The sequence below is a fragment of the Prosopis cineraria genome, unplaced genomic scaffold (genome assembly GCF_029017545.1).
Source record: "Prosopis cineraria cultivar Desert tree isolate PC_DT_omini unplaced genomic scaffold, ASM2901754v1 PC1, whole genome shotgun sequence".
In the NCBI taxonomy this organism is placed as follows: Eukaryota; Viridiplantae; Streptophyta; class Magnoliopsida; order Fabales; family Fabaceae; genus Prosopis; species Prosopis cineraria.
Window position 1 is genome coordinate 3,174,340 of NW_026555332.1, and position 10,509 is coordinate 3,184,848.

Below are 10,509 nucleotides of genomic sequence, written 5' to 3' on the forward strand. Positions count from 1 at the left end.
TACGAAATTAAGCTAATATATTAAATCTTCCTGTAATGCCAACCAATCAAAAAATCTCTTGATTCAAAGGGATTAGCATTAAAGAAGCAATTAAAGAATACATGAAAACAATGGATTAACAAATATAAGGATCAGACCGTCAAGGCAGTTGCTTGACCTTGTTGCTTGTGCCTCTAGTCACTTATAGAATTCAACATGACCTGCAATCTCCCTGCACAACAGCTTTGCTGCACCAGCTAACTTGATGCTTTTAGAAATTACTAACCCTGTCAGTTTGTGTCTAGATTGAGGCTTATATATCTTGGCCTCATCTTCCCTCCCTAACAGCACAGCTTCTCTAGCAGGAATCACATTTTCCCACCAAAACTCTCGCAGAATCCCATGTATCAAGTCCCAATACTCGCGCTCCCTGCACACGCGAAAGATCGTGCTTCCGTTTGGTGTCCAACAATACAAATCAACCCAATCACGATCCATTATTTCCATCTGACCTTGCACTTGAGGCATGTAATAGAAAGGCATGGCAGACCATGGTAAGGCAGTTTCAGGCTTGCCCTTGTTGTAAGGACACTTGACTTCAAGTATCCCACCTTCTGGGAAGCAACCAAGAAGACCGTCGGGTGAGGCACCAAGCCAATCAAAGCACTCTTTCGGATGAACAGCGAAACCCATTGAGCTCACCTCATGACCTGTGATTTTCTTGTACTGATCTATAGCTGCTGCTTCATTCAGCACACCCCAATCCATGGCACCTCTCTGAGAAGGTTCCATGATTTGTGCCTCTGGTGCAAATACTTTCTCATTCCACAGCTCAGGACGACGATTCCCACTCCAAAATCCTAAGGCAGTACTGAAGGTGCTTGTAGTCAGCTTGTCCTTACGAAGGGCAAACCACTCTTCTGATCGTTGTGGAACATCAGATTGTGAAAGTTGGGAGGCTAATACCATAGATGAGGGTGGTTGAGGCATGGGAGCGGCTGTCAAAGAAATCATAGGCGAGGCATGTGTGGAAAATTTCCCTAAATTTCCTTTTCCACATGTTCTCCTTTCAAATGGTAATGTAAATGCCTTGTGGAGAATGCGAGGGAATCTAATGGTGCAGGAATTGCTTGTTGCTGGGACCATCATTCCATTCATTCCAAACTTGCCTGGAAAAAAATCCCCATTACAAAGCAAACAATAACTGAAGAGCAAGAAAAGAATCAAGAGCAACAAGAAGCTTTATCACACACCGCATTCATTAAATGTAATTGTATAATCTGCTTATGTCTTGTTCCAATCCAAGATAAAAGTAAGCTTGAAGTACGAAACTTCCATTTAAAAAAAAAAAAAAATTCCATTCACATCAATACAATGCATTGCCAACTGAGACACAACCAGCAATAGCAGCCGATTACCACTGACAGATTTACCTTCCTAAATCTAACCGAAACCAAGTAATCAAATTAGATGCATGATGAAATTTCTTAGTGTGGCCAAAATAAGCATGCACAGTGTAAGGACAAAGGAATGACGGCTACATACCCTAATTTCCCTTATACACAAAGAGCTCCACCACATCCCCTCCCCAGGTAATAAATGCTATTGTGCATCAACGTCCCCCAAGAATAAAATGTTGAAAAGAGGAGTTCAATCTAAGCTAGTTTTTATGTAGAACTTGAATGATTCTACTCACCCAGTAATACGGTCTGCATCGGCACAAAGTAGCTCAATTCAAATTTCGATTTTGGAAGTCACCTAAATGAAAGTAGGGAGGAAAGGCAATGTTCTGCTGTAACGTCGAATGCGGAGATAAGAGTCGAAGAATCGCATTATATCAGGCTAATATGCATAGACATGGGCGAAAATAATAAATTTGAAGGAATCAAAGCAGAAATTATCTAAAACTCCCCAAACCAAAGCCCCCGAGACGGAGGAACAGGAAGAGAACGATACGGCAAAGAAAAGAAACATCGACGTTTTGCTCACTCCACCATGGTTTCCAAGTCTATAGTCTGACGCAAGGTTGCCTTGTTTCAGAGAAGGTTGCATTTTTTGTTCACTTCTTGAAAAAGTTTTCATTTTTTTAAATTTTCACGTCATAAAATCATGTCTTAAGTAAAATAAATATAACAGTTGACTAATTTTAAAAAATTTTATTAAATAAGGATATAATATATATATATATATATATATATAACACCTACTTAATCTTGTCTTATAGACTAAATAGGGCTCAAAAATAGATTTTATATTATAGTTCAAAGAGAATATTTAATAATAGAGAATATTAATTTCTCTTAAATAAATGGCTGAAATTTAATAATAAATTATAGGTATCTTTATGTTGTTTTAAACCATTGGCAAATTTGTTATTTTATCAAAAGCAAATATATCAAACAAGTTTTTAGAGATTACACAATAATTATCACATTTTGTAGTATTTCTTTGTTATTCTTATATTTCAATAGTATTTCTTTGTGTTGGCGGCAGGTTCAAGAAATTGGAAGTTGCTTGAGTCGTGTTGGAAGGCATTGTCTTTAAAAACTATTCTAGCACACTCGTACGGCGGACCGATAGTTTTTTAGAATTAAACAAGCACGTCCTACAAAATGCAAGGAAGCATAACGGCAAATACCAATAGTGTAACCCAGACGAAAGTAGCATAGAACAGAAGTCGGAGGAGGAAAGAAAGGCTTGAAAACTCAAGAGCTAGGAAATTAGTTTAGTTCGCATGTATGCCTATAATAGGCCAAAATTCTAAACATGAACGTTGGATTCTTAATCTTCGAATTAATCCATCATCAAACATCAGTTATACACACATAAAACACATTTAAACGATTGTTTGGAGTCGTCGGGGGAACAGACGTGTTTAAGAAATTGATTAATTCGTTTAAGAACTCGATCAAAGCCAAAAAAAACATTTAAGGTTTAAATTCAAACTCCAAATAGCTAAAAATTGAGTTTTCCGATAAGCTAATATAAATAAATAATTATTTTTCATAAAAATAATTCGATAAAAGAAACCCAATGCCTCTTGAACTCGCATGCAGGGTGAATCAGTTGTTTTCAACTATAATTGCCTTAAGTTGGCCTGTTTCATATGTGTGAGTTCATTTCTCTTCCAAGCCCATTTTACTAGCTTATTTTATTTTTTAGTATTTATACACTAGGAGCTTTCTTCATTTAGACAATATGGGACTTTTTTTGACACACACACAAACACAATTACTACAACAATTCCTCAGATGTGGCAAATGGATCTACTATCATCTAAATTATTCACATGATGGATAATCACTTTGAATTTAGTGTTTTTTGACTTGAACCAAACTTAAACTAATAAAACTTAGCACACAAAAAAATTGGTATAACTTTGTTATTGAACCAACAGATCTTAAGCTTATTCTAGAGGTCTTATCAATTAGATTGTACCCCCACAGTCTTTGCTGTTAATGACAGTTTTGCACGTTATCGGCCATGCATGCGCCTGATTTTAATAAATGCTCTAAAGATTTTGCCTTGATCTCATAGGAACGGCCCCGCTTTACATTTGTATAGGTTTTTTCATCAAGTGTATCTGCAATAAATACACCATCCATAAGGATTATAAAAATATTAAGAGCTTCAGCTCATCCTTTGTTCAATGCTTTTTAGCACTTTCTTAGAGCCATAAGAAAAGATAAAAATTCAATGCTAACATAACTAACAAGTGACTTTTTCTGAGCTATTGAACCTTTTTTATGAGATCTCTAATCACAAAGGTTGAGTTGCCATCACTGTTAATTTCAAACAAGTTTAAGGCCCACTCCTGTTGACATTTCAATAATAAATTTCTTTCATAAAGGCTTAGTTAATGAATCCACCAGATTTAACTCTGATCTTACATAACCAATTGAAATGACCTCATCTTTGAGCTGTTGCCTTATAATATTATATCTCAATCAAATATGTCTGATTCTGCCATTAAAGGTCTTATTTTTAGCTATTGCTATTATAGATTGGCTATCACAATGTAAAGATATTGATGACGCTGGCTTTTCACCTATTGGAAATACTCACTAAGAAGTTTTTCAACCACTCAGCTTCAATTTCAGCCAACTCCATGGCAATAAATTCAAAATCCCTTGGGATTTTATGGTTAATTGTCTATTTTGCAGACTTCTAGGTTATTACACTACCATCAAGAGTGAATATATAATCACTAGTGGATTTTATCTCTTGAATCTGAGATTGAATTAGCATAACTGTATTTCCAATATAGCAGAAAATCTACTATACAATATACCATAATTCATTGTACCTCTTAAATATCTCAAGATTCTCACTAGAGCCTCTCAGTGTTTACTACCTGAATAGTGGGTATATCTACTCAATCTACCTACAGCATAAGCTATATCAAGCTTGGTAAAATTTATCAAATGCAACAAACTCCCAATAATTTGTGCATACTCAAATTAAGCAATTGGGTCACCCTTGCGCTTTTTTAATTGCACACTGGAATCATAAGAAGTATTTAAAGGAGTATCTTCAAGGTGTCCAAACTTTCTAAGAATTTTCTCAACATAGTATTCTTGAAAAAGTAAAATTCTATTACCATTCCTTATGATCTTCACGCCCAAGATTATCTTGGCTTTACCTATATCTTTCATATCAAATTTTAAAGAAAGAAATTTTTTTGGTTTCATTAACAATATACATACTAGAGCCAAAAATTAGCACGTCATCCACACATAAGCATATAATCACACAATCATTATTCATAAATTTTGTATCAATACATCTTTCTACTTCAACAATAAAAAATTCACCATTTGTCAAAACTTGATCAAGTTTTTCATGTCATTACTTAAGTGCTTGTTTTAAGCCATAGAAAGACTTGAGAAATTTACAAACTTTATTTTCTTGCCTAAGAATCATACATCCTTCAGGCTGCACCATATAAATATCTTCTTTCAAATCACCATTTAAAAATACTATTTTAACATCCATTGGTAAACAAAAAACTTATTAATTGAAGCTAAAGCAATAAGAATTTTTATAGAAAAAATTCTAGTCATAGGAGAAAAGATATCAAAATAATCAATATTTTTCTTTTGAGTAAAACCCTAGGCCACAAGCCTTGCTTTATATTTATTAATTGAACTATTTGGAGAATATTTTTTCTTAAAAATTCATTTACACCAAATAGCCTTAACTCTTTGAGGAAAATTTGCTAAAACCTAAGTTTTATTTTTCTTTAAGGAATTAATTTCAATTCCAATTGCTTCTTTTCAAAACTTAGCATCAGAAGAAAAAACAGTTTCATTAAAATTTAATAGTTCATCTTGCACCAAATAAGTATAGAAATCATTTCCAAAACTTATTTTTTTTTCTTTGCCTTTTACTTCTCCTTAAAACCAAATCTTCATTCGAATTTTATTCAACCTCAAAATTCTCAGCAAGTTTAGAAACACGCTCAATTTTTAAGGAAAAAAATGGTCAAAAAAGTATCCTTAGTCTTAACAATTGTGTTTTAATCTAAAATATCACTTTTCAAAACTAAAAATTGATAAGTTGCACTTTATTTAGCTATAAACTTGCAATTAGAAGTTTTAGAATCAACTTTTATCTTTTTAAGATTAGAAAATAAAACTTTTGTAAGACAACCCCACACTTTTAAATATTTTAAATTTGAGGTAAACCCTTTCTACAATTCGTAAGGTGTTTTCTTTGTTTTCTTATGAGGTATTCTGCTTTGTAGAAAACATGCAGACAAAATAGCTTAACCCCATAAGTTATTAGGCATAGAATAACTTATAAGCAAAGCATTCATAATCTTTTTTAATGTTCCATTTTTCCTTTTTACAATATCATTAGACTCAGGAGAATAAGGAGGTGTTTTCTCATGAATAGTACCTTCTTTTCCACAAAAATTGTTTAAAACATATTCTCCACTTTTATTAGATCTAACTCTTTTAATCTTTTTATTTAATTAATTCTCAACTTCTGCTTTGTATGAAAGAAATTTTTTAAAAACCTCATCTTTATTTCTTAATAAGTATACCTTAGTATATCTTGAAAAGTCATCAATAAAAGTGATATAATATTTTTTACCACATCAAGTCATCGTTTGTTTTAAATCACCTAAATTAGTGTAAATTAAATACACTAATTCAAATTTTCTTTAACTAGAAAAATAAAGTTTTTTTATTTTGTTTGGTTTCAGCACACATTTCACTTTTTCCAAAATTATTGTTTTTAATTTCAGAAAGAAGTTCAAGTTGTCACATTCTATTTATATAACCTTTACTAGCATAATCTAATCTAGCATGCCATAAATCAAAGGAATCAATCATATAAACAAGCATAAACTCAAAAGATGCAATATTATTCATTTCAACATTTAAAACAAACAGTCCTAGATTACAATATTCTTTCCCTACAAATACATTATTCTTTATCATTATAATCTTGTCAAATTCAAATGACACTTTAAATCCAGCTTTTCCTATAAAACAACTAACAATAAATTTGCTCTAACTTCAGGCACATGCAGAATATCATTTAGAGCTAAAGTCTTTCTTGATATGAATTTTAAGACCACTTTTCCTTTCCTTGAACTTTGACAGTTTGAGAATCAGCGAGATAAATATGGTCTTCCCTTTCATTTACAGGATCATAGGAGATAAATATCTTCCAGTTAGCACATATGTGCCTAGTAGCCCCAGAGTCTACTACCCATTTGTTCATATTAGAAATTAAGAGAGCTTGAGATACCACTGCAGTAATGATATCATCGTCATTGTCATCATCTCATTGTACCAAATTTACATTTGGCTTTTGAGGTTTATCACAATTTGCTTTCTTCCTATATTGTGCTACATAGTGTCCTAGTTTATTATAAACAAAACAATCTCCTTTTTTCTTGAAAGAGGAGTTAGAAGCATTGGGTTTGTTATCAGATTTTCTATTATTTTTGTTATCTTTAGTTTTAGGGTCATACCTCTTGTTGTGAGGCTTTTTTCCACCAAACTGGCTTTGGATGTCATTTCTTTGGTTCAAATTGCACGCACTGCCTTACAGTTGGTGTCTTCGATTATGATGTGAGTGATCAGGTCAGTCAAAAATAATTGCTTTTGTTTATGTTTTAGCTGTTGTTTGCAATCATTCAAATTTTGGCAGCTTCTCAATCAGGATTTCAGTAATGAACTCGTTTAGGAGGTTGATGCTTTTAGCACGAAGCTCCTCTAGCAACTTATGATACTTATTAATCTGCTCCTTCACATCTTTATTCTTGATCATTTCCTATCTATAGTAGTTTTCCATAACGAACTTTTGCTTTCCAACATCCTCAACAATGTACTTTATCATTAGGGACTCCCATATCTTACAGGCTTCCCTGTAGATGCAATAGACATTAAACAGATTATTAGATAAAGTACTAATGATAGTATATTTGCATACCTTATTTGCATGAGTCTAAACAACTCTTTGGGCTTAGTCAGCATTAGCAGCAGGCTTAGGTTGAGTAAGAGCAACAGTTACACCATACATGTCAAGAGTGGTAAAGACTCATTCCTGCCAGCATTTAAAATTCTTGCCATCAAAGACTTCTATCTTTGAAATATCCAAGAATGGCCTTACTAAGGGGATGACAACAGCAGTTGGGATGAACTGATCTCTATTAGAACCACTAGGCACATCCTCGGATGCCATTCTTAGCATTGGACACCATTTAGTTCTTAAGATTGTTAGTAGTAGATTCAGGAAATTGGAAGTTGCTTAAGTTATGTTAGAAGACATTGTCCTTAAGAACTATTTAGGCACACTGATACAGAGGACCCGCAGTTCCCTAGGATTAAACAAGCACGTCTTATAAAACATAAGGAAACAAAAAAGCAAATACCAACAATATAACCCAGACGAAGCAGCATAGAATAGAAGTTGGAGGAGGAAAGAAGGGCTCAAAAATTCAAGAGCCAAGCAACCAATTCAGTCTGCATGCATGCCCATATATAGGCCAAAATCCTGGACATGAATGTTGGATTTTTAATCTTCGGATTAATCCACCATCAAACCTTTATTGCACACACATAAAACACATTTAAACAATTGTCTGGAGCTGTTGGGGGAACAGACACCTTTAAGAAATTGATTAATTTGTTTAAGAACTCAGTTAAAGCAAAAAAATGTTTAAGGTTTGAATTCAAACTCTAAATAAATAAAAATAGGGTTTTTTGGTAAGCTAATATAAATAAATATTTATTTATTTTTTCATAAAAATAATCATGTAAAAGGAACCCAATACCTCTTGAACTCGTGCATATGGGGCAAATCAACTGTTTTCAATTATGATTGCCCTAAGTTGGCTTGTTTCGTGTGCGCGAGCCCACTTCTCCAAACTCATTTTACTAGCATATTTCATTCCTTACTACTTATACACTAGAAGCTCTCTTCATTTAGGCAATGTGAAGCTTCTTTTGACACACATACACAATTACTACAAAACTTTGTCATTCTCCTGAATAGAATTTTCAAATTAAAATTTATTTAATTATTTTTTGTAATTTAAAACCAACATTACCTATTTTATTAATTGTTTTCCATAACAACAAATGAATATTTTAGCACATTTTTATTAATTAATTAGTTATTTTGTTTTATTAATTATGCTTTCAAATATACTTATTTTAATATATTTCATTATTATTATACTAGCAGCATTACAGTCATTTAATCTATTTTCTCCCCATCACAAATTTCATCCAACCAAATATAAATTTACCCATCAAACTATCTTACTTTTCAACATGCACCAAACATGACAATTGTTGTTGCTTTTCCTTTCATCTCATTTTTTCCCATTCCATTTCTTCGACAAACATTATTTTAACCAAATGTAGCCATGGAATTGCAATAATGATGACAGTGATAATAAACATAGTTATCCCAAACAGTAGGACATAACAATAGACCATTAGTAGATATAAGGTTAATGTTCATTTTCATTTTTAAAATGCTTACGAAAGATTACAAATGATCCTAAACTTAATTATGGGTTCATTCTATCTTTTAACTTTAAAAATTTTTTCCTCATCATCTTACCATTTTCTCATCGTTAGTAGATCCCATATTATATTTTTTAATGTTTTTTATTGTAAAATATTTGAATTGAGGTGCAAAATGACCTTTAACCTAATAAAAAATATTAAAAATAGTGAGACTCATTGATAATTAATAGACATTAAGTATTTTTAACGTCAAAATAATAATTGACGGAATCTTTAAAATTAAGGGAAAGAGTTGACTTATAATTGAGTTTAAAATTATTTGTAACTTTTGTGTAAATTTAAGGATAAAAATGACCTTTAACCCTTGATATAAACTAGTACATTAAATCAAAATTAAAATTTTGACCATATTGTTTTAATTTTGAAAAAAATTAATCTTAATGAATATTTTGATATTAATGATATTGAATTATTTTCAAAATTGAAGATATGGTGAACACTATTAATACAATAAATTAATGCTTCAATAAAAATATTAAGCTAGATAGAAGAATTATATGCTTATAAAATATTATTGGTGATCCTTATGACAATTTTCATTGAGGAAAAAAATTTTAATTTTTAAATTAAATAATCACATCTCCCAATAAAAGTCAATCCAGTTGACAGTGGATTCTTATTATATAAAAAAATGGGTTTAAATCACGTCACTAGCAACCTTATCATCAATTAAAAGAAAAAAAAAAACTTGTTATCAAACAATTGCATCCGTCGTGGGTTCCTAATTTTCGTTATATTTGCAATTATCTCAAAAAAAAAAGTCTATTCTTCACCATAATTAATGCCAACTTCCATAGAAACAAATAAAGCATGCTGCATGTGTTGTAATTATAGAGTAAGCATGTCAATGAGAAAAGTCTCACATTGCGTGTATGAGAAGAGTTTTTAATGTATACTTCTTCCAATGTTTATTATAGGATATTTTTAACTATTTCATGCATTTAAAAAAAAGTTAAAATTTTTTTCAATATTATAAAAAATAATAAAAAATACTTTCATTTTTACTTTTAGCTTTAAATAATAATACAACTACTTAAATACTTTTATCCTAATCAAGAAGGGGTAAAATTAAAAAAAGTAATTTAATTATTATAAGGTATCCTATATTTTGAACCAAACATTACTTCTAAAAATGTCTTATAAATAAGATCAAAAGGAATATATACTAAGAAATGAAAGTGGGTTAATAAAGGGTTTGAAGAAGTGGGCTCGTGCGTATAAGACAAGCCTACATAAAGCAATTGCAGTTGAAAACAAGTTGATTTGCCCCCCGTGCATTAGTTCAAGAGTTACTTGGTTCTTTTCTTAATTTATTTTTCTGTAGTTCTTGGTTTTTGATCTTTTGAATTTTGAATTTCAAGGGTTTTAGAAAGGGTGATTTTAAATGAGATTAATTTCCTTTTAACCTTTAAACGGATTTCTTTAATCCAGCGTCCAGTAACTGAAGCCTTAAATAGATTTTATTAGTCCAGCA

The 10,509-nt window shown here is 31.6% G+C and overlaps 1 protein-coding gene across 1 annotated transcript; it reads right to left on the reverse strand.

Moving 5' to 3' along the window:
• On the reverse strand, positions 1-2,019 carry LOC129285523 (uncharacterized). Its single transcript, XM_054921263.1, has 2 exons — positions 1,676-2,019; positions 1-1,148 (listed from the first exon to the last, which is right to left on the reverse strand). The coding sequence occupies exons 1-2, from the start codon at positions 1,692-1,694 to the stop codon at positions 178-180; spliced, it is 990 nt and encodes a 329-aa protein (XP_054777238.1). The 5' UTR covers positions 1,695-2,019; the 3' UTR covers positions 1-177.
• Between the last annotated feature and the right edge of the window lie 8,490 nt (positions 2,020-10,509).